Here is a 25,593-nt window from a genome sequence, read left to right on the forward strand (position 1 = left end):
ACGCGTAGGAAAACAAACGCAGCAAATGCTTTGTGGTGTGATGGAATCTGCGCGGTATGTGTGTAGTTATGTTGTTGTTTGGGTCAGTGTGGCAATGTTTATTTCACAGTATATTCTAATGAAATGCCTGGAATGCAACGGTCTTGGCTGGGTTTCAACGAGGTCCCCGTGTACAGCGGTACGATTGTAGAGCGAAACGTATGTTGCGATTATTTTCTTTAAGGTGAAAACTGAGTGTTAAAGATTTCAGGCAGATTTCAAGTACAAAAAAAAAAATAGGACTTGAGACTGGATAATGGAAATGCATTGATGCTGTAGATAATGTTAAACATGCTTTATGAATGGTTTCAAGTGGCTTGGCCTTGAAAGCCAAAACAAGAACAGACAAAGCTTAGACAAAGCATAAGGGTGTTAACTACTAAGGTAGAAAATAATTACATTATTATTATTATTATTATTATTATTATTATTATTATTAATACTATTTAAATTTATATATGCATTTCTATATGTATGGTATGACAAACAAAACCTTTAGACAGCGGCATGATGTTTAACGACGTGGTTTTGGAGCATTAAGGGAGTAATTTTGAATCAAAGCAGCTCTATGTTAATAGACAATAATAACCCTATTAACTGCCCACTTCCCTTCTGCATCTCCTTTAGTATGGAGGAAGTGCAAATCAGGTGACACAGCGTCTTGGTCAGATGGTACATTCTTTCTCAATGTGTTCGATGGTAATGGAAAATATCTGATTAACATAGACAAAAATCCGGCCGAGCGATGTGTGTGGGTGTGTATGTGCGAGGCGTTTCGAAAAGGAGCGAAGAAGGAAAATAATCTCAATGGGAATTTTAAAGTAGTTTATTCTGTCAAATAATATGACCCAGTGTTAGTGCTAAAAAAAAAAAAAAAGAGAGAGGGTATGAATAGAAGACGTCTGAGAGGTGTGTCTGTTGCAATTGACGTTACGGTTAACGCCTGAGAAGCGCCAGTGTCAAGGTGTTGAAGCCTGATTAAGTTCCTCCTGTGTACATGCTGCTCAGACACGGTCACAGTGCTCACACTTCTGAAAGGGGAACTTGTCTTCCATGGCCCGTCACACCTTATTCCCCTCCTGGGCTGATAACAGACAACTTGATAACAGCGAAAGGAGAAAAAACAACAACAACCTGCTTGTTAACATGCAAAAAAACTGTTTTTTTTTTTCCTACAGTGGCTTCGAATGTGTCAGGTCATATTCCTGTTTGATCTTTCCTTATTATTATTAGTTTCTATTTTGAACAAAAATTAGCACATAGGTGAACTTTTAAATAAAGCGTCGAGCTAACAGCCTTGCAATCGAGGGCTTAAAAATGGAGAAGGCAACCTCAGGGAGGATGTGAACCACAGGCCCTTGACTATTGTTTAAATAGTATGTTTCGAGACAGTAGGTTTTTCTTGGCACGTGCACTGATGGCAACGCTCCCTAAAACAGACAGTTTCACAGGCTTTTTGTGTTTTCAGAAAACATTTTTTTTTGGCAATCGGTCTAGGTTTCTCTTTCCATGGCATTCTCGGAGACGGTCAGAGCTCCACTAGTTTAAGATGACCTATGCTCAGACCTCGTGTTATTTTTTGTCCTTTGTCTCCAAAAAATATAGCAGCGGCAAATGTTTACACGAGCAGCAGAAATGATCACAAAAAATGAGCGGGTAGTGAAAGAAATATAAGCATACACGCTAAAAAAAGAAAAAAAAGTTGATTCTCTGTTTGATTAATGTCTTTTATATATACATACAGTATATATACTGTATATATCGTAGGTCCTCGACATACAAACAATTTCCAATTTGTTCGTAAGTTCAACAAATATTGTCTATGTACTGTACTAGGATATTAACACAATTGGCTATACAGTACACAGTGTAAAACTAACCTGTTCCATGATCTTCTGCTTATTCCTTAGAATCGTGCCGATGCTTAACCGATTTATGTTTAAAGAGCGTGACAAGGTGCGTGACATGTGATCTAACTTCCACCATTGAGTATGCGCCAATACATGTTCATATCTTGGGACTTGAATGTTCATATGTAGGGGACTTACTGTATACCAGCTTTTTTATCCTGATCAGGTGAAAGTTTTTGTTAAAAATGTACTTCATGTAGAGTTTCCTCGCAAGATCGAAGATGCACATTCATTCCGGCAGTCGGATTGTAACCCTACGGTATAGACTAGTAGAAACCAGTATAGTCTCTCTGCCACTCCCAGTCCTGTTTCCTGATAATCCCCAAGTACAGAAAGCTTCGGTTTTAAACCAACAGTAGGCCTTCCCTTGTTCAGGGAGAGCGCTTAGCTCCGAATGAATGAATACGACTTCCGTTCGAGCCGCTAATGTGATCGGCGCGTGCTCCCATGAGGCAGCAAGGGATGAGTCCTCCTCCGAGAGTGGAGGAAGTGAAGGAACAATGGCCTCTTCAATATTTACTCTATCCCCTTGTAAAGTCTGAATTGTAATATTCCCTGTGCCAAGAATATGCTGGTTGCCTCGTGTGTGTGTGTGTGTGCGTGTGTGTTTAATCACGAAAATAACGTATGAAATTCACCATTCAAAATGTTTATTACAGAGAGCAACATACTTTATTTTAACTCGTACAGGTTTGTAAAGGAGTGAGAGTGTGTGTGAATACACTCCGGTTCTGAAGATTGCTAAAAGAGCGCGGGGAGTCAGCTGTAAGCGCTAAAGTACCTTTTGATTACAGTAATCTACATTCTAATTATCCACTTTAGCTAATTATCACCTTGCCTTACCCCAGGTGTGTTCCTGTAAACAGTAACACACACGCACACACACACACACACAAACACACACTCACTCACTTTCTCACTCTCTGGCGTCCTTTTAATTCTCTCCCTCCTGCAGTGAGGCAGAGATCTCCTCCAGATGTTCCAGTCTCTCGCTAATAACAAAGCTATTAATAAATAAAATGCATGCTTCCAGATGTATACGGCATCTGTTTAGAGTGAAGTGGGTTACCTTAAAAGATGCCTTTATAAAACAGTCAGTTGAATTTTAATGAAGGGTAGTTTTCCATCGTCTCTACTTAGACAACAGCTGAAGTCTCATCTGCTTTAACAGCTTCGCAGTGAGAAAAAAAAAAGGACGCAATAGAGAACCCTGATGCACTCCGGGTTCATTTCCCCCCCTGTGGTTTTATGGGCAAAGGGCAGGACTCGAGGTCGTAGGGGTGGCAGGAAGGGAACATAAAGGCCAGAACAGAGGCCTTCTCTTGTGCATTACCTGGCAGGGGATGCTATTCAGGTGACGTTGCTGCGGACGCAAGTGTATGCGCCGGCGAGGATGTGTGTGGGAGGGAGTGGTGAACAGATGTGTTTTACTTCCTTATTAACATCACAAAGAGCTGCTCTGATTGAAGGGGGCTCTGTTTCTCTTTGGTGGGATGTCCCCATTCACTCACACGCGCGCGCGCACACACACACACACACACACACACATGCACACCAACACACAAAGTGACCTCTTTAGAAGGCTTCCACCTACACTGCCAGCTGGTAACTGGAGGAGTTGTTGCTTAAAAAGTCCACATTTCCCAAAGCATCACAAACGTATGCCTTCACGTGTGTTTGGAGGAATCGGACTCGATAAACCAGTACGAGGAAAATGACCATAAAACAGATCAGGTGTAAAATTATTTAAACATGAATCACTGCAGTCTTCCAGGCGACCACCGGACGACTTCCCTAATTGTTAAAGTAATTCGGCTCAAAGAAACAGGGCTTACTCTAATCTGCACCGGCAGCGCCGTATGTTATTGTAACGTCCTAATTAATCTTACAGGAGGTGTAATGCGACCTCAGATTAGGTCTGCACCTCCGACGGATTAATTAATGCTTCTAATCAGCGGCAGCGAAATTAATTTTGCCCTGATTACACGCCTTCGAATTTGCATGTGCTTAAAGCTGGGCCCTTTTTCCCCCCTCCTCTTACCATGACACTACCCACACACACACACACACACACAGCAGTCAAAGGGAGGTAATATAACATAATACGGATCATAACCAGTCAGACACGTTTGCATTAATATTGATACATGAGGATGTGTTAATACTGATATACAGTATGTTTGCACACACACACACACACACACACACTCATTCGTGCCCTACTGGGAGCCATTTGAAGCAGAGTGTTATTGATGTTATTGAGGATGCTGTAGAGATGATGGAAAGCTAACAGGGTGTGTACCTGACAGTTGCACGTCCGAGCCGTGCGTGCGTTCTGGGCGTCCTGCTTTCTCTATTATTTTTTTCGTCAGTGCTATTAAAGACAGAGGCAAATCAAGCCCTAATGACTTCTAAAGAGGAGATGAATAAAAGGTGGTGTTTAAAAAGCATGGGAGAAAAAAAAAAAAAAACAACCCAGACAGCTCTATGGCTTGGGCGAAGCTCTCGTCTCAGTTTTTTCCTCTCTCCTGTGCGTCATCTATGGAGTTGGATATCTATAATTGAGGCACTTGCTGCCCAACCCAAAACCAGTGAACATCATTTTCCTCTCATCACATGGCCGAGAGCTCAGTCTCTCTCTCTCTCTCTCTCTCTCTCTCCCTCTGTCTTTCTCTCGCTCGACCGTCGTTATTCGCGGCGATTATTAAAAACACGACTATTTCCGAGGCACCTCGGGAGAGCCCTGCGAAGTGAAGTGCCGAAGTGTAAAACGTTACAAATGAAAATAAATAAATAAATAAATAAATAAATAAAATGTTTTGCGTGCTCAACACAACGCCCGAAGGCGTAGATTGAACTTCTTCATTTTTTTATTTCCATTTTTTTTTGGCATGTTCCCACAGAGCTCAGGTTCATGCGGCCATGCGTTTACTCTCAGGGCAGAAGGAGAGGAGGGGAAGATTAGAGGAGAGGAAGAGGTGTGGGTGTGGGTGGGTTGTCGATGGATGGATGGATGGATGGATGGAGAGAGGGATGGAAAGACGAAGAGCCGATTGGACGGACGGATGCATGGATGGAAAGTACTATTCCTAGCATGAATATTTCATGAACAACCTGTCTTCTGCTCACAAACCTCCATTTAGATCCCACTCCGAGGTGCCTGACTTGGCCCACATGTAGCTGTTAGCTGATAGAAAATACCCAACAAGCACCTCTGGCAGCGGCACAGAGGGAGAAACCTAATCTCGACACAGCCCGAGCTGCTTCCTTTTAGCTTACATTTCTGCCTTTCGCTCTGCTTTCAAGCTTGGTTTTATTTATTCTTCGTTTTTTTTTTTTATTATTTTTTTGTTGTTGTTTGTTTCAAGTTCCATTTTTTCAAAGATTTTCATAAGTGAGTAAAGACAGGAAAGGATGTAAAAATTGACAACGGAGAAGTTTTGAAGCTATTTTTTGAAGTTAAAAAAAGAAGAAGAAGAACAAGAAGAAGAAGAAGCGATTTTACATCGAGACGATCAAGCAGTTTTGGTTAAGTGGGAAGAAAAAGAGGAAGGGTTCGTGCGGCTTTGCGACAGTGAGGGGAACCTGGTGTTGCTTTAGTGGTGAAACTGTTTGAACAGCCAGTGACCGACAGGACTGATCGCACGCTGAGAGCCACCGAGCATCTGCCGGGAGATTTGCATATTAATTGACCCATATTAACTCCCTCTTGGAAAAAAAAAAAGAAAGAAAAAAAAAAGAAACGCTAATTCATGAGATCATCTGCCTACACTCTGCTTCCTAGTTTTACTCTCACCTGGTGCAGTATGTTGGATATGTTTAAAGTTTTTCTATTTAAAAACAAACAAAAACCACGAAAACAAAAATTTTAATCCTTTTGAATAAGAAAATCTCAATCTAACTTTAATTCACAGATCTGATCACACACACTCTTATCATACAACTGATAAAATCAGAAAGTATACTGTAATACCCACATTCCTTGTATATGCAGTACAGGGCTCTTCAATATACTTTACATTTTTTATCTTGTCTTTGTCTTTCATTCATTCAATCATTCATAGCAAAATCAAGAAAAGGAAAATAAAAATGCTTCGTTCCGGAATCCACTAAAGCATATAATCATGCAATTAAGGACAGAGATGTAGCCGCTTAACCAGGCATTTGATTCTTTCGTTCATTTTCCCTCCGCAAGAAACTCACAGGAACCTATTTCCTAATTTTCCTCACTGTAGCGTGTTTTTTTTTCTTCCTTTTTCCCCTTCTCATCTTTCTGCTTTCTCTGATTCTCGCAGTAGCAAGCCATTGTGTATTTCTCCCTAGGCCATAGAGAACACACACACACACACACACACACACACACACTAATACACAAATCCACACGCACAAATCCACACACTGAGGCTGGTGGAGGCCCAGAACAGTTGTCGAGAGAGCGAGGGGTAACATGTGCATGCGGTGGGCACAGATGGTGGGTCTGCGAGCGGGAGGGGGGGGAGGTAAGGTGGGCCGTCTGGCGGCATGAGCGAATTTAGGAGCCCCTATCCCTCTCTCTCTCTCTGTCTCCCTTCCTCTGTCTATCTCTCCTCCCCTTTTTCTTTTTTCTTCTTCCCCAGCCTGTTGCATTGGGGTCCTACAGTAGACAAATGGGAATTTAATTCAATTAGGGGGCGAGCTACTGTTGCCTCCTCACTGCAGGGCCTGAGGAGCATGGCAAACCCCTTACACACACACACTGATAGCAAATATAAATACACACACATATATATATATATATATATTTATTGTGTGTGTGTGTGTGTGTGCATAGTTGCACAGTGTTGTAGGTTTTCAATTGCACACACACACACACACACACACACTTTCTCCGTCCCCCTCCATCCCCCTGCGCCTTCATCCAGGTTCTCCGTAATGGTTCACGCATTGTTGAGTTTGCACTGAAGATTGTGGACAGCACAAAAGCTGCCCCTCTCCCTCTCTTTCCCTCTCTCTCTTTGGGTCGCTCGCTGACCTCTCAGCCGGCCTGGCCTTAAAACAACCAGTGGCTCTCTAGCTCACCTCGGATCCGCTCCTAAATCACTCGAGGCAGGTCTTATCGAGGAATCAAACAGAGAACTAATAAAAAAATTTTTTTTTTTATTCTTTCGTTTGTTGTGCAGCAAAAATGTGTGTGTCTGTAATAGAGGCTGTATTGTAGTGGATCAGGGCTTAACAGTCCAACAATGAAAGATTCGCCAGCATCAACCTCTAGATGTGAGACCTGAACACTTAACAACAGTGGCAACAATAAAGGTGTCAAAACTTTTTCACTCCACATCCTGAGCTCCTCTTATATAGAGAGCTTCGTGTGTCTCATCGCTCTCTCCGCACCATCACTTCATCTATCTTCTTTCAGCTCCCTGATTTGATTTATCATTTCCAGACTCTAGCCGCTAGGCAGCGACTTTTTTCCCCTCCTGTCTTCCTCTTCTTCTTTCTTTTTTTTTTTTTTCAAACGCACCGCTGTCTCACCTAGTTGGTTCACTTCCCCCCGCCTTTCTCTCCCTCGCTCAGGTGATGCACAGGAGAGAGAGAGAGAGAGAGAGAGAGCGGTTATTTTCCACTGCCTGTGCAGGCTGCTTTCATTACCGTAGCGGACGAGGGGAGAAGAGGAGAGACATACCTGGCTGCCGTTTGATACGGATCAAGCGCTCATCGCTTTTTAAGCCAGCGTTCGGAGATCGGATTTGATTGATGGACAGCGAGATAGGAAGGCAGCGAGAGGAGGAAGATGATGATGATGATGAGATGGATAATGTCCGGATGACCTTCGAAGGAGGTGTAACGTGATCTTTGCCCGTTGGAGTGGGAATGACCCCCTCAGAGCTCGCGCCGGCGGTGTGTTTGATCTTTCCTCCCTAGAATGCGTGCGCATTTGGATTTGATCGGAGCCGCGCGCGGGCCGATGATGTCATTCGGGTTCGAAATTGATCTCAGGATCATCGGCGAGGGCGTTAAGGATGGAGCTCTTACATGGAGGGACATGGGGAATGCTGAGAAACACACACACACACACACACACACACACACACCTGTCGGAAGGGTAAACAGCTGGGAAGTATGGAACGAGCGCACACACGCGCAAACACACACACACACACACACACACACAGACTGTGGAGTCTCAGTCCTATGGAGCGACACCATAATAAAGAGACACCGGAGAGACACAAGGTATTTTTTGTTTAGATATGAAGTCTTTAAATCTGATCTTTGGAGATCTATGTGATCATCTGCGTTTTAAACTCTTAAACACTTGATAACTTTCTTAGACCTCGGGGACATTTCAGAGAATGAGACAGGGTGAGGACAGGGTGGGAGGGATTGAGGGAGGGAGGGAGGACAGATAAGATGATAGGTGGGGCTTTTGCGGGGAAAAAAATGACAGAGAGAAGATAGAGAGAGAGAGAGAGAGGTGGCCTCTTTGTCTCTGGGGTGAGCACAATGGGCCGTTCACTGCAGACATTACAAGGCAGGACAGCTGGCAGGATAGCGGGACGGATGCGGCAGCCAATGGGCTCGCTCGATGGGCGGGGCAAACGTTAAACGGGCGTAACTCATTGGCAGCTCTTATTATTAGATTCATATATTCCTCTAGTCATATTGGAGAAGAGAAAAGTCTTTGGACATTCTGGCTGTTTGTCTGAGTGTTAATTTTCTCACTTACTGCTTCATTAAAAAGTCTGTCTCTCTCTCTCTCTCTCTCTCTCTCACACACACACACACACACACTTATATTCCCATCTGCCATGCCACCAGACTCGTTTGACCTCCGAGGTAAACAGTGTGATGGATTGCTTTTGTGTTGAGTGCTTTTTGTGCCTTGTGCACGTGGTCATGGCTACACACACACACACACATTCTCTCTCTCTCTCTCCCAGCGAAGTGTATTTGATTTGACGCCGGTCAAAATATTTCTCTTCCTGAAGCCATTCTTCAAACCTAAACATTTCCCTCGTTCAGAAAGAGTCGGCTGGTGTAATCAGAAAGAAATTAGAGCCATGGAGCCACTCTTTTCGCTTTAATGCGAAAAGACACACACACACACACACACACACACACACACTCTCCTTGTACTCATGCATTCATGCTATATAATTTGAAATGTGCCGTCTCTGTAACTAGCTTTTGCCTTAAAAAAACAACAAAAAAAAAAACCTGGTCTGGTGAATGAGAGTGGTGAAAGAGAGCGAGAGAGAGAGAGAGAGAGAGAGAGAGGAGCTAATGGCTGGTTTAGGATTTTGTGTGGGCTTGTGTCACAGTTCCCCTTAAACTCCAACAGCTCAGCAGTTGCCCATTAATGATATTCAGCTCCCTGACCTCTGGATTCATTCTTTCGGGCCTTTCCTTCCCAGCCCTCCTTCCCCCCTCTGTTTCTTTCCTCTCGGACTACTCTTACTTCTCCAGCCTTTGAGGCGTCGCTAACTTATTTTATGGAACTTGGGACCGCGTGTAACAAATGGGAGTCTTAGAGCTATTAGGAAACCCGAGGAGAGGGGTGTGTGAGCTCGTGATGTCTTGGACGTTGTTGAAAAGAGAGCAAGCGAGATAAAGTTGCAATATGTACAAGGTATATCCAGACCACACACAGAGCTACTTATGTCTTACTTTCCATTACTCCCTTAAAGCCTCCCTTTCTCGCTTTCATTAGAGCGGCGAGAGGACTTGGGATGTCTTTACCCCCACTCTCCTAAATACTCTCTCTCCTAAATAATCCCACCGGTCACACCTCTTACTAAAAAATCTTTTTTGTCCCACGCCCCTCCTAAACCCCCACCTCCTCCTTCCTCTCATTCTCTCTCTCTCTCTCTCTCGCTCGCTCGCTCTCTATTCCACCTCTCCCCTCTCTTTTGGTATTCAGCCAGCGGCCGGCGCGTTTTTGCGCCCATCCCTCGCTCCCCTTTTTAATGTGCACCTGTTGCGCAGTTGTCCCGGCCCTGGCAAATGTGGCCGCCGCCAATCACACAAAGATCATATTATGATCGGCTACGTGCTGGCTAATCTTCCTCCCTCTCCCCCCACCACCCTTTTCCCAAGCGAGTCCTTAGAGGTACAGGCCGTCTTTTTTCCGCCTGGGAACCTGCGAGAGGGAGAAAAAAGAAACCCAGGTCACTGCTGTTTAGTTAAATGAATGGGGTCCTGCGGACAGATTAGGAGGTAGGCTGCGGGATGAAGGGAGCTGGGAAAATAAACAGGGCTGAGGAGGAGAGAGAGAGAGAGAGAGAGTTGTTTTTGAAGCCTTGTGTTGTACGAGGACGAGACAAACATCAGCAATTAGGTCTCAGATTTGGCCATTAGAGCCATTTCCCACTAACTCCGGCCGGGCTTGGCAGAGTGCCGGGGCTGATAAGGTGCTGCCGAGGACGGAGAAAGATCGCGGTAGAGAAAGCTTCCCATGAAGTCATGTCCATTTGTACTACAACACCTCACATTTCACTCATGACCGCTTTAAAAAAAATATATTTTTTTACATATTTTGTAATATTTATTATTTTGGATACTCACTTAGGTGTTATAGCTCATAGACTACAATCTGAGTATGACATGTATTCCGTTGTTTTGCTTTTTTTTTGTGTCCTGGGATGTCATCCAGTATGTTTCTAGCGACTCATCTATGTAAAACATAGTAATAAAGGTAATAAACTTTTTCCCCACAAACCTCTTTGACTTTAGTTTTGCTGGCCGACTCAGAATCCCTAACTAGTCATACTGTCAAATTGATCATGCACTGATTTGGTGCGTACGGGAATACTCATCGATTCTGTCCCTGGCTTTGTTGTCCCTTCTGAACGGGGGCGTCTGACCAAGTAGAGTGAGCTCATTGTAAAAATGATATACTATTGGTGATAAAACTCATTAGGTTTCTGTCTGTCTGTCTATTTATCTGCAGTGCTGAGCTCCGATGAAGAGGACAGACTACAAGGTTCGGAGGGAGAGGGAAGCCCGGTCGGCGTTCCCAGCCTGGAGCCGTCGCCCCGAGTGGCACATGCCCTCCTTTCGTGCAGGGGAGAAGAGGAGGATGACGTGGAGAGCCGTGACATCTGGCAACACACGGATCTCAACGGTGCAGGTGAGAGCATAACCTACTCTAACCCCTGATCTCTTTTTGATTTTGTAGCAAGTATGGCTTAGTGGTTACTCCGGTTTCCTCCGACAGAAGAAAAAGACATGCAGGTTAGGCTAATTGGCGTTCCCAAATTGCTCGTAAGGTATAAATGTCAGTCGGGCATCGTGCTGGTAAACTGATCCCTTAAGTAATTGCCAAAGAGACAACAGATATATATCTCCAGGGTGGGGCGTATCGATTACCCGATGTGCCGGATGACACGTGGAGGAACCAAAATACCAACAAAAATTAAATAAAATTTCACTTAACGCTTAAGAATCAGCTTGGTGTCCTAACAACTATTTAAATCATAATTGCTATAATATCACGGTATATAATATAAAGATGGTTTATTTCAAATAAATCAATAACTCACAATGTTTTCACCCCAATTTATTTATTAATTTATTAATTCATTTATTTTCTCCTAATTATCTCGTCATGCCATCAGATAAACTACGAGTTGTAGAAACAGGCGCTGACTTGCGTGGAGTTAAAACTCATCTCTTAGTCATCTCCTTTAGAAGTTAGTTACACCTGACCTTATGCATCATCTCCACTCCTACACAGCTCTTCTTTTGTCTCTTTCTTCAAATCTTCTTTCCATCCCCCTCTCTCTCTCTCTTTCTCTCTGTCTCTTTCTGTTTCAAAAGCGATCATCTTAAATGACAAGGCTCATGCTAGCAAAGCTCGAAAGACAAATTCTTTTAATTAGGATCTGAGAGACATTATTTAACACAGGCCTGCCATGACCGAAGCCTCATTAAGAGCCTAAAATGAAATTTTTAGCATTATGATATTATGATATCCATTTACATGCATAATGGCTTCACAGTTCCTTGGCTCGTGCTGACAGTTACGGAGTGGAGGGAGAACCTAACCAGGTCACGCAGAGGCTTTTCTTTTCTCCACCCAACCTCCAGTGATCAGTCTTGCCTAATGACTGGGCCATAGTGTGGAGTGTGTGCTGCTACAGTGAATCTTGAACTCAGCAGAAGCGTGGTGCTGCTAGTACAGAAATCCTTTCCTGTAAAAACAGGCCTCTTGGTTATCTCGAGTGGTTGACTAACGCGATTGGATTACCGAATGTCATGTACACTCCGGCATCCTAATGAGCAGCAAGTGCAAGGACAAGCATATAGCCAAAAATGCCTTTTTTTAGGAGTAGCTTTCGAAATGCTAAGTCAGGTGACCATGTTTCTAAATGATAGGCCTGGTGGCACGGCGTTAGAAGGCATCCTGTATGCTAGCGGTGTTCACGCTGGTAAATGTGACAGCTTTGAGTGTTGCATGAATCATCATGTGCAGCTCTACCCGGGCTCGAGCTTCCTCTTTTTCACAGTATGTTTGCCAGTAAAACAGCAGCTCAGCGTTTATGCACCGGGTTTTCCTCATCCACATTTAGCTTCTTGGTATCTAGAAATAACAATGTGCCAGATCTCGCTGCATAGGAGATGAGCATTGTTTGCTATGCAATCAGTTTTCGGTGGCCTTACAGTAGCATGCTAATTTATGTTAATGTAGTTTCCCCTAAATAACTCAGTAGCATCAACACCATTACAAAAAAAAAAAAAAAAAAAAAACTGTTGGCACATTTCTCACACCACAAGAGAGACCAGCATGGGACGAAACTTGACATCGCACAGATACTTTGTTGAAAAAATGAACTGCAACGACCACAAGCAGAACTGAGCCGCCGATATTGTGGTGATTTTGTCTCTCGAGGAAACGATAAAGTTAAGTATTAGTTCTCGGGTTTTTTCGAAAAAGCCCTCACTGACGATGATGGTGACAATGATGATGCTCCTCATCATGTTCAGATCATCATTATTATTATTATTGTTATTATTTTTCATATTATTATTAAAGTACCCTCATGGAGAAGCTTAGGAAGCAGACATCACAGAAAGAGCAATCTACTGTTCATTTGAGTGAGCTCAGGGGAAGACCCGCACCAACTCCAGGCCAACGGACAATATTTATCTATACGGCGCAGGAGAAGAAGAGCGTTTCACTAACCAGGGTTTCTCTAGCGCAAACCCCCAAGAAACAAGCAAGCGACTTTTGTTTTAGTTAGTTAAAAGCTTTTGTTTAAGGCTCACAGAGGTGCTGTTTTTTTTTTTTTTTTTTTTTGCTTTGAAATGTCACAAATACAAAAAAAAGATTGAAATCTTTCAAAGAGGGGAGAAGTGAGATTAATATTCGTTTCTTTTTTTAAAAAGGAGTTTCGGGTGTCGTACTCAGATAATAGGAAGGAAACTTGTGAGCAGTTCAGAAATTAAACAGCACTATTGCCGGGGAGGTGCGCGTGCGCGTGCGTGTGTGTGTGTGTGTGTGTGCGCGTGTGCGTGTGTCCGTGTAAGCGCATGTTATTATGGAGTCTTCTTGTTTTCCTTATTGTGGTTAGAGGTGCTCTATATCCTCCTTTTGAAGGGGAAGCTTCTGATACTTGTGACTGCCGGTAAGAGGTCACATGAGCCAGGGCAGGAGGAACACCATAATACACCACAAAATAAGTGCAGTACTGTATATATGAGCAAGATTTGCCAAAAGCACTCCTCTCTTGTGAGAAATACCTTGAGTTGCTTTTTTACGCTGTGAGTCGAGCACTTGTGCTGCCCATTCACAAAAGAGGCAAAGTAAACCACAAGCCTTTCCTTTTCCTGTGTTCCTTTCGCCGAACACAGTGTATTGTTGTTTGTCTTGTTAAATTGTCATCACAGGATGAGAAAAAAAAAGGTATTGAAGAGAGAGAGAGAGAGAGAGAAAAAAAAAAAGAAAGAACATCTTAGGGGTTTACGAAGGAGTCCAGCAGACTGGTGCGAGCACATTTAATGCTGTTGATTCATGCACTGTGGTCTTTCTTTTGGCTGCTCTACTTTGTGGTTTGTCTTAAGGCCAACATTTGCTAATATTCTCTTTCTTTCTCTCTGTCTTTCTCTCCAGAAGAGAGAAAAGATGAATACAATCCTCTGAGCCCTGACGTGTCCATCCACGGAGCTGGAAACGGTACAGGTGAGCCCACATTACTGATTTCATCTAAACGCACTGTCAGTTTGTGCCACTGCCTCGTTAGTTCTGAGTTATTTTTAAATCCAGAATGTTTTTTTTTTCCCCTCATTCCTGGCACATAGATCGTTTCCATCCTTATTACTTTCTGTGCATTGCATGAAGCAAAAAAGATCTTTTTTTTTTCTTCTTCTTCTTCTTCTTCTCCCCTAAGCGCGGCATGGAAGCGAAACACTTTCACTGCGCCACTTAGGAAAATTAGATCCGAGTCGTCATTTTATTTCCTATTGATTACGGATTTAAACGTTAGTTTAGGTTAGCCGAAGGGTCTAGACTAGTCACAGTCTCCTGTGTATCAGAAACGTCCGCTCACGGGCTCGCACCGAGGCATTTGAGATGATGTCGCTTCATGTGTGTGTGTGTGTGTTAGTCAGAGATGGAAAGTAAACATTTGTAAGTTGAGCAGGAGTGCAGTGCAAATCACATTTTGCCACCAAATCGAGTTTGGGATGAAATCAGATTTGTTCTGTCCATGTACTTTCCAATTGGGTTACAACGAGACAATAAAATTTTCATTTGCCTTCTCTTAGGTCCCTGTGTCATAGCTCACTGTTAAAGAGAATTTAATGGGTCCAGGACACTTTCCGTAACTTTTTTTTCTTTTCTCTGTGTCCTATTTGTTAAAATATTTCTCACTATTTATTACTACCGTTGGTCTCGTCGACCTCTAGGATGTAAAAATGTGTGCATGTCTTCTAAACATCACACTTTTGGTCTTTTTAATGCCTTCTTATCTTTCACTGGTAATCATTGCTATTGCTTGTTGTTTATCGTAAAACGCCTGGGTTTGTGCAATTAAACATAACGCATGGCTCGTTATTAGATTTGGAGTCTGATTTTTAAGTATACAATGGGCTGTGCAAAGTGAGATCAGTTACCCAAGTGAGCCTAATTGCCACGTAAACCAATTACCCACAATGCTGCGAATGTTTAAAGCCTTTCCCAACATGCGAGAGGACGCTTTAAGAGTGCTCGATGATCACGCTGGCTCCTATTCGTCTTTGAAGTGGCCATTACACTGTAACTTAAATAAATACTTCCACCTTTAAAGGCTTCCTAATGGTTTGTCCTCCACTACATCACATTTAGAGCAGCTGCTTTCTTAATGTCCAGCTGGGGCTTTTCCAGTGACAAGCAACCTTAACCAATGGGTCCATTTGTTATTTTTTCTCCCCCCCCCCAACACACACACACTTCCTGTGTGCAGTTAAGGGTATTGATGCCACTGCAGAGCTGGAGAGGTTCTTCACCAAGAGGAAGTTGGAGGACAACGAGGGATGTCCTGCCAGCATCGCCGAGTACCTGCAACGAGGGGACACGGCCATCATTTACCCCGAAGACCCGGAGGAGAGCACGAGGCTGAGCACTCCAGAGGCTAACGGGCAGGACGACAACGAGAATGGTGAGTGCATTTGAATGCAAGTCCTGAGTGGCTTTATCAGAGGCACAAATAATTTTCTTCAAGATTCATTCATAAATAGATGTTATAGAGGACGATATCTTACAATCATAGCAAATTCAGGATCTCTCTCTCTATCCGGAAAATATGCAAACATGTAGCACATCAGAACCAACCTTTTTTTTTACCATTTACTGATCTCACATGTTTGGACAGATCTGACACTCAGGACGCCAGATGACTTCGCCCAACTGTTGACCTGCCCCTACTGCGACCGCGGCTACAAGCGGCTGACCGCTCTCAAGGAGCACATCAAGTACCGGCATGAGAAGAACGAAGAGAGCTTCCCTTGCCAGCAATGCAATGACACTTTCGCCTACCGCACACAGCTGGACCGCCATATGGCCACCCACAGGCCCTCTAGGGAACAGGTGAGTCCAAAAGTCACACCACTTAGAAAATGAATCAATTTCTTTACTATTCCATACTGCCTCGGTTTATATCTCAGCCTGGTTTAACCCCTTAAATGAAGTAAAAAGTGATGATTGAAGGAGTGCAGCCATTCTTCATCTCATCTATTACAAAACGTAAAGAATTATACAGTGTATGAAATAAAACGGTAAAGGGAAGTTCTAAACAAATAAGGAATATAAAATTATTTACATTTACATGTAATGGACACCAAAAGACACTTTCAGAATCACCTTGCAATATAGGGTCTCCATTTGCTACAATACGCATACTTGACATAAGCATGTTTCTCTGGAGCCTCCTTAAAATGCAGATCTCTCACACCGGAGCCACAGCTGTGCACGGTCGTCTGCCCACGGTAAGGCATGTGTGGGATGTTTTAGCACATTGAGTTCTATAGACATTCTGCCTCAGCTGCTGTTGGAGTGGAATCAAACTCCAAACATGCACCCAGCACTGACATTCGTTTCGGTCTTTCTCACTGGTTTCAGGCCAGCGAGAGACCCGTGTGACTGAAAAGCAGTTATATGAGCTGGTTTTAAAAAAAAAACAAGCAAAAAAAAAAAAAAAACAACGAAAAAGGCTGGGGTGACCTTTTATTTGTATAATAACATCTTGAGCATTTAACCAAATTGAAACGTAATATTTTACGGCAAACTTCGAAGCTCCGAACTAGCACAAGAACTGTGTGAAGTACCTGTACCCACCTTGCCTTCTTCTCAGTTTTAATATCTTTCGATTTTTCCCATACACATGCACACACCTTTCCAGACTTACTTAAACATGTCCAGATGGCTTCCCCCCCCCAGATATCTTTCCTACCCTAATCCCTAAATTACATTAAAACTTTTGTTTATTCACTCCATGACCGTTTCCAACTGTTAATTCACAAGTTTACCTTGACTTGCATTTGTTTTTTTGCATCGTGTATACATTCGTGTCTACATTTTTGTGCATATGTTATACATTAAATTGAAATTCCCATAGTACAGTCATTTGAGCTATTCTCTCCCACTAACGTTGAACTTTTGGAGACGCATGTTTTGTGCAATGTGCACGTTTTACCCATCGAATACACACTCCTAGACTCCCACATGTTTTTCACAGACCTTTGTATCTGTGAGTGGGGTGCAGTTGTGAGTACTGTTGTTTTGCTTGTGCATTAAGGTCCTGCCCACATTTTAATTTTAAATTCAGTAAAAAGTACTCACTTTTAACTTTGAGTCAGAAGATTAGCTGAAATTTAGCTCCCGCTCTACTGCTTAAGTCTAGTAACAAAATGAATTATGATTAAACCAATTAATCTTGTTCTCCCTAAAATAATGATTTTCCTTATGTACTTATCTCTCGACCATTTTCCCCCCCTGTAGCCTCCGGTGCTGAACGAAGGGGCCGGAAACCGCAAGTTCAAATGCACAGAGTGTGGGAAAGCCTTCAAATACAAGCACCATCTAAAGGAGCACCTCCGCATACACAGTGGTAAGTAGTCAGTTGTCAGTGGTCATCAAATCATATCGTGTGGTCTTGAAATAGATATTTGATGACCATTGATTTTATGATAATACATTTGAAATGTACCTAATAGCTAAATCTAATGAAGACTGTGCCTGTTGGATGCAGAACCTGTTTTAATTACTTCTTATGTTTTTCTTCGCAGGTGAGAAGCCATACGAGTGCTCCAACTGTAAGAAGCGCTTCTCTCACTCTGGCTCTTACAGTTCACACATTAGTAGCAAGAAGTGCATTGGCCTCATCTCTATAAATGGACGGGTACGACATGGGGTCGGCACCAAGTCTGGCTCATCTCCAAACTCTGCCGCTTCATCGCCAGGCAGCCCTGCCTTGGCTCAGCTAAGAAACAAACTGGAAAACAGCAGGTGCACTGGTCTCCAGGACCCATTATCCCACCCTGATATAAAGGCTGAGCCCTTGGACTTCAATGAATGCCGTCTCATGATGGCTTCACCACCAGAATTTGGAGGACCTGGGGCTTTTCTAAATGGTACTGGCCGTGGGGGAAGCCCCCTGGGGACGCACAGTTCACCACAGAACCCTTTGCATCACTTGGCTATGAGGCTGGAGTCACATGGATTAGGCTACCCAGGCTTGAGCAGTAACCTAACTAAGGTTCAGCGGGTCCTCCAGATTGTCGACAACACTGTGTGCCGGCAGAAGTTGGACACCAACTCCGAAGAGACCACCAAGTTGAGGGCTTACATGAAGGATCTGGGCTCGCAGATGGAAGAGCACAAGCTGGCTCTGGCCTCCCAGACAGGGTTTCATGGGGTTGGGCACACCAGTCCAAACAAAAGCCTTATTGACTACGCATTGGAGAAGGTCAGTGACGCCAAAACTTCCCCACAGAGACTAACTGAAGACACAGAAAAAAGGGTTCTTGACATTAAGAAAGAGAGGTCCAGTCATGTAATTGGTACTATTTCAGATGAGAAGGCCCAGGAGAGGGATGGCCAGTACACATCATTCTCATGCCAATACTGCAAGGAGTCATTCAATGGCCCTATTCCCTTGCACCAGCATGAGCGCTATCTTTGCAAGATGAACGAAGAGATCAAGGCAGTTCTGAAACCTAATGAAAGCTTACCTGTTATCCGTAGAGGCATGTCTAGCATAGAGCAGCAAAGTACTGTTGTGTCCTCTTCTATGCCGGATAGAAATACAACAAGCCCAATCAATCCATTCAAAGATCACTTGTCAGTACTGAAAGCTTACTTTGCCATGAATACCGAGCCCAGCTCAGAAGAACTGAGAAAGATCTCCATTGCAGTTGGGCTTCCTCAAGAGTTTGTAAAGGAGTGGTTTATTCAGTGGAAAGCTCAGTCTCTCCATGGCATGTCCAGGAAAAGATCTCCACCTCCTGAATGGGGCAGTGGAGACAGCAATCATAGTTTAGCAAGAGAATCAGCACTTGCAAGATCACCTGCTTCCATTGGCCAGTATAGTGAATCAACAGCAGAACTCCAAGGTACTACCAATGGTGAAAACGGGCATCGGCTATCCAAACATCACCATTTACCAAGCATAAGACACACAAATGAAAAAACAGTTGACTCAGTGGACCACTTGAGGGGTGAGACCCCCTCACCTCTGAATCTTTCCTCAACATCTTCAAAACACTCTCACAGCAGCTCCTATACTCCTACAAGTCTCACCTCTGAGGATGCCCATGGTGAACCTCTGGACCTGTCACTACCAAAACATCTCTCCAAATCTGACAGAAAGCCTAAGCCAAATGGTTTCAACATAGATAGTGACCATGCTGTAAGAGAACAAGGAACAGAACCTTTGGACTTAGCTCACATCAAGAAGGAGTTCAATTGCTTGAACAGCATAGGCAACGAAAACCAGCTCGATAAAAGTTCCAGCCCGATCTTTGGAATCAATCCCTTCAGTGGCGCTCCTATTTATACCCCTCTACCACCTCATGGAGCATTCCCTCCATCGACTTTCATGTCCCCAGCACAGGCCAGCATCCCAGGACTAAGGCCTTACCCAGGACTTGATCCTATGAGCTTCCTCCCACACATGGCTTACACTTACGCGGCAGGAGCGACCACCTTTGCTGAAATGCAACAGCGACGGAAATACCAGCGGAAAACAGGCTTCCAGGTAAATTAGACTCAGACATCGCAATGGTTTGCTAGGATAATTTATGCTGGTAATTTAAAGCTTCAAATTATGAAATAACATCTACTATAATAACACTAATTTCTGCATTACACTATCATGTTGAAAATACCGCAGGTTGCCTTTTTTGGGGGGTCTTACAAAGATTTAGGAGAGAAGCTCTTCCCAAGCCCGGGATAGAACAGACATCGTCGCTCTTAAGGCGGCAGGTGTGGAGTTTTGTGCTAAAAGTCTTAAATCTGTCTTTCTCTCAGGGGGAGCTGCTGGACAGCACAGGGGACTATTTGTCAGGGCTGGAGGACCTGACAGACAGTGAGTTGCTGCTTGCCCGGAAGAAGATTAAGAAGACTGAAAGTGGTATGTACGCGTGTGACTTGTGCGACAAAACATTCCAGAAGACCAGTTCCCTCCTAAGACACAAATATGAGCACACAGGTATATCACATTTAGAAAATTCTTTTTTTTTTTTACCCTCACCCCAAGTTATCTCTTTTTTTTCTCCTTTCTTACATCATTTGCCTTCTTTTATACCCCCATTTTTTATCTTGTTTTCTGTTGTTTATTTATTTGTCCGTTTTAAACCATGACCACCAATAAAATGTTTGATTTCTTATGACAGGGTTTTAGTTCATCCGTTATTGCGTTTGATTTAGCTCACGTGCCTTAAATCATATATTTTTTTCCTGTGGTAAGCAGCAGACATTCAAGAGATTTCATTCGATCCTATTACCTTTGTAGCGATCATTTAAAGAGATGGAAGCCTGTCGTGTACAGAGTTTACAAATCATGCTAGTGTTTCACGGTAAGCCAGGTGCATACAAGTGTGTGTGGCATTTCGATGCCACACAGTGACCTCCGCTCTTGGGGGACTCCTCTCTTTCACAGGCTTGCATCATACCTCATTCACATTCCTCCGCAGGAATGCAGGGCGGGGAATCTGCTCTCTCGTTTATTTTTGAACTTGATGAGGGAAGGTGGGTGTGTGTGTGGGGGGGTCAGCTCAAGCACGGCAGCTATGGAAGGTGCTGCAGGCATTCCAATGATATCCGTGGCCAAGAATACGCTACACGTGTTTAAAGATGACAGCGAATGTGTGCGTGGGATGTGTGTGCGTAAGTGTAAAAGGTGTTACCAATAAAAATGCGGAGCGCTTCGCCATCGATTAGACTGTATTTTCATGTTTTCAAGAGTCACGGCAGCTCCTGCCAAAGGACTCGGTGAATGAATACAGTAGCGGGGAAGTCCCTACCTCCCTCGGCCCGATTGCAGTTTTATGAGGGAGCTGTCTGACCTAAGCATTTTATAATCTGGAGACATGATGTCATAAAAAGCACGCTCCATCAAGGATGCTGACTGCCTCGATTTCACCTTGTGCGGTATGCTGTGATAATCACCTGATCTCCTTGGCTGCATTCAGCGAGGTCACGTACAACCTCAGAATAGCTCGTCAGGATCATGGCTTCCCTCTTGACTCCTTCTCCTGTGTATGGCATAAAATCAAAAATAAACCCTGTTGTGTATTCACAGTCAAACCAATTTGTGTTTTTTTTTGTTGTTGTTTTTTTTGGCATGCACTTACTAGTCAGTCTTACAAAGGAGGGTTTGTTAATAAAATCAAATGGGCCAAATTCGAAATGTATCGTTGGTTTGTTGCATTCTATAGCATCAAATTTTGGATTTAACTGTAGCACACTGACACAAGTTTTACTATCTCCCACACAGCAACACCTGAGAAACACTAATTTACTGTAAGGTTTGCTTTGCTGTGATACCACACTAACCAGCTGGTTTGTCTCTTTTCTTATGTGTCTGCAGGAAAACGGCCTCACCAGTGCCAGATCTGCAAGAAGGCCTTCAAGCACAAGCACCATCTAATCGAGCACTCGCGCCTGCACTCGGGCGAGAAGCCCTATCAGTGTGACAAGTGCGGCAAGCGCTTCTCGCACTCCGGCTCGTATTCGCAGCACATGAACCACCGCTACTCCTACTGCAAGAGGGAGGCTGAGGAACGTGAGGCTGCCAAGCAAGAGAGCCATGAGAACGGTAGCCTACTGGAGCCCACGGAGCTGCTGATGCACCACGCTTACCTAAAGGGACTTGCGCCACTGAGATTTCCCGATCCAGAAGAGCATGGCGAGGACATGATGAAAGGAAGTACCATCTTGAGAGATGGCACAGAGGACAGGGCTAGGGAGGCAGAGAAGGTGTACCCGGAAGTGACGGACAGACGAGAGGCAATGTTCAGGGAGGTGGAGGAAATGGAAACGGAGGAGGATAGGTTGGAGAGCCAAAGCCTGGACGGTATGGCAAAAGATGAGAAAGAGAACGATGCATCGGGAGGAACGGAAGATGAGAGCTCGGAGGAGAGGAAGGCGGAGAGCAAGACAGATGGCGAGGGCGAGAATGAGGATGCTGATTAACTACTGCGATTTGGATTAAGCTTGTTGTTTTTTGTTTTTTTTTCTTTTTAAATGTCTTTTGCTTGTACTGTTTGCTCCTTCCCTCGCATTGAGGGACTTTGAGCCAGATTTACTTTTGTGACCACACTGCCATGTCTTGATTATTCATTATTGTACTCTGAGACATAAAGAACAGAACTCGGGCTGGCATGGTCCATGGTCCAAAAAAAAAACTAAACAAAAAAGGCATCGGACTGGGTGGGACAGGTTGAGAGGTTACATTATGCAAAAACAAACGTGATGATGATCCACGTTATAATAAGAGAACCAACGGAAATGTTTCACAAGTGTACAGAGTGGAATGTGAAGGCTGTGTGGTGCTTATTTCCATAACCCCTGTGTTTTTATTGTGGTCACAGCACAAGCCTCGAATTGCACTCTGATGAGTTACTACATTAAATAATAATTGTACAAAAAAAAAAAATTTTAGAAAAGAGTAAGCATTGCCTATATGTACATATACTGCGCTTGAAGTCGCAGTAGCGTGTCAGTGTTATCTTTTGTCTATCACTTACTGTGATAATCTTGTTTTTACCTTTTCTTTCCTGACCTGCCACATGTTTATTTTGGATCACATTATGGCTTTTTTATGAAGCATCTTTATCTAAATAATACCTGTATGGTTCTAAAGAAAATTACAAAGTCTTAAAAAGAGGGACTAAAGACGGCAGTGATGACGAAGGCTCCTTATTGTGAGGCTTTGTCAAGCACCCCTGTTGCATATTTTTCGTTAGAGAAAAGCCTTATATGCAAACCCTTTCACCCGTGTTTTCTGCAAGTGCCAACCTTGTAAAGTGTACCGTGGAGTTAATGTGTGTCCTCCATGCACCTGCTTAAGTATTACATGGGAAGTGAAAAAGTAATTAAACATCGACCTTCTTTTTTGAATTACCTTCATCAGTGTTAGTATAGCTAGACCTCCTAGTTTACATATTGTTTGTGCAATTTTCTGTATTTTTTTTTCCAAGACCATCTGTCAGTATTACCATTTTCTTTTGTTCAATACAAAATCCAATTATTTTTATTTTAAACTACCATTTTATTTATGTGACTCATTTTATATTTCCTAATTATATTTATTTCATACTGTAGTGTACAGTATTATAGTTCCTCGTTATAGATATATTTTAGTAAAATGGATCCTGACAAGTGAATATCGGAGCAAATTTTACATGAAGAGAGCATTTATTGTATCTAGAACGAGTCATTGTTCTACTTACTTAATGTACCTGATGAAGGAGATTCTACAATTTGGGAATTTTTGATACGATATTGTGAAAACACTGTATTTTTGACTGAGAAGAAAAAAAAAATTCCACTTTATTCATCTGTTTTTCTTTTTAGCTAAAGAGATGAAGGTTGTCTGTGGTCAATGGGATTCTTGAAATGTCTGTTGAATTCTAATTTAATTTTTTTGATTTGTATTTTCTCTTGGAAATGACCTTGCTCGAATAAACGTAGCCCAATTTAATTTTCAATGCCTGTGTCATGCCTGTGTCATGAGAATGAAAATGCTTTATGTCTTGTAGTATTGTTTTTCCACATGAACAATTAGAATTATTAATTACAGTAACCTTCATAACAATAATAAGGAAAGTAACTATAATTTATTTTCATATATTACAAATTAATTAATTAAAAGGAACATTAACTTTTTTTAAATGAAGTATATACAATTTAAGTAGTCTAAAAAGAAATCCAAGATTTTCCCTGGGAATTATGTCATGTTTAGTCTTAAATAACATGCATAGTCTTAAGCAACTGCATATTTGCCTCATCTCAGCCGAAGAAAAGACTTTAGCCAAAATGTGATTTCCAACACAATGTTTCTCATTCAGCACGTTAAGGTGAAGAAGTTTAGCTGTATACATGGAGGTTTCCGTAAAACAAGCCTGTATGGTGGAACATAATACACGTTATCATTATCTCCATGTTTTTGCCCTTATACAAGACATATTTGACTTTTACCCCAGATGCCCTTCCTAAAACAACCCTTTCATTAAATCTGTCGCTTAGGACCGGCACCAAGGATGCCTTGGATCCAGTAGCTGGGTTTGGGGCATTGCCTGAGAATCAAACCTGAGCTTTATGCATGGCATGTGAGAAGCCTACAACTTAGCAAGGAATGTGGTGGATGATCATTATCTCTATGTAACATAAACAGATGCTCTCTGGGATTAAAATATTTTGTACTTTAATTTTGGTTACTACCACAAAAAGGAAAAAAAAATACAACAGAATTACAACATTTTAGCCGCTTGTGTTTTTTTTAATATTTCAATAAAAACACATTTCACTATTAGATGTATTTGTTTTTGCCAGCGGAATTTATTTTATTACAGTTTTTACAGGTTTTTTTTTCTTTGCCATTTTAAAGCAGTGTTAACTAAATACCCAGTAGGTGTACTGGTAAATAATAATAATAATAATAATAATAATATCAATAAATAAATACATTGATAGAGTGTTGTAAAAATCTATAAATTACATAATCTTATTTTAATTTAAAAATAAATAGATACTATATATATATATATATATATATATATATATATATATATATATATATACATTTTGTCTTGTGCTGTTAAAAGAAAGAGTAAATTATTATTTAAATTATTAATAGCAAACATAATTAAATTTCAGAAACAATTTCTCAGGTAATATTTTTCTTTATTTAATTGGGAACATTAAAAAAATCCCTAATACAGTTGACATGAGGTTTCATTTTATACCAGTACCTTTTAAGGAATATAGAATATAAGTAATTCCATGAATTGGGTGGCATTTGTATGCTCCTTTTCTTTGTCCAAGTTCGCTAACAAAAAAATTAGGAAATTCCAGGCTGTATTGCTGTGGAACTGGAGGAAACCCATAAAGGAAAAGAATAATAATAATAATAATAATAATAATAATAAAAGATGGCATGGTGGCTTAGTGGTTAGCAATGTCGCCATATACCTCCACTGTCTGGGTTCCACCGGGTGCTCCGGTTTCCTCCCACAGTCCAAAGCCATGCAGATTAATTTAACCGATGTTCCCAAATTGCCCGTAATGTATGCGTGTGCCCCCTGTGATGGAATGGCACCCTGTCATTATAAGTATAGGATAGGATAGACTCCAGGCCCTCTGCAACCCTGTATACACTATAAGTGGTATTGATAATGAATGAATGAATGAATGAATAATAATGATAATAATAATATCTCATCATCTTATTATTAGTATTATTATATAATGTCTGTATAAATAGTATATTTTTTAAAGCACTCAAATCAGGAAATCAGTCGTATATTGACTGACAAGATTTGGTTCGATGTAATTTTTTCATGCGTGAATTTTTAGTTTTAATATGATAATCAGGAGAAAGAGAAGGAAAACGTGCTCGCTCACACTTCCTTCCTTTCGGACGTCTCTTGCCTGACGTCATCACGCACGCAACCGGCCACACGCACG

At 42.4% G+C, this 25,593-nt stretch overlaps 1 protein-coding gene across 3 annotated transcripts in view; it reads left to right on the top strand.

Moving 5' to 3' along the window:
* zeb2a (zinc finger E-box binding homeobox 2a) overlaps positions 1 to 23,615 on the top strand; it is a 46,167-nt gene extending 22,552 nt beyond the window's left edge. For 2 of the 3 annotated variants that reach the window (XM_053496686.1, XM_053496688.1), the window contains exons 3-10: positions 10,879 to 11,058; positions 14,041 to 14,109; positions 15,371 to 15,565; positions 15,779 to 15,993; positions 17,404 to 17,512; positions 17,691 to 19,660; positions 19,933 to 20,113; positions 21,494 to 23,615. In XM_053496686.1, the coding sequence (XP_053352661.1) occupies positions 10,879 to 11,058; positions 14,041 to 14,109; positions 15,371 to 15,565; positions 15,779 to 15,993; positions 17,404 to 17,512; positions 17,691 to 19,660; positions 19,933 to 20,113; positions 21,494 to 22,098 (3,524 nt within the window). In that variant the 3' untranslated portion in view covers positions 22,099 to 23,615. The remainder of the gene's footprint in view (positions 1 to 10,878; positions 11,059 to 14,040; positions 14,110 to 15,370; positions 15,566 to 15,778; positions 15,994 to 17,403; positions 17,513 to 17,690; positions 19,661 to 19,932; positions 20,114 to 21,493) is intronic. The other variant, XM_053496687.1, reaches the window with a different exon arrangement.
* Positions 23,616 to 25,593: the final 1,978 nt, after the last annotated feature.

The sequence above is a fragment of the Clarias gariepinus genome, chromosome 5, assembly GCF_024256425.1.
Source record: "Clarias gariepinus isolate MV-2021 ecotype Netherlands chromosome 5, CGAR_prim_01v2, whole genome shotgun sequence".
Lineage (NCBI taxonomy): Eukaryota > Metazoa > Chordata > Actinopteri > Siluriformes > Clariidae > Clarias > Clarias gariepinus.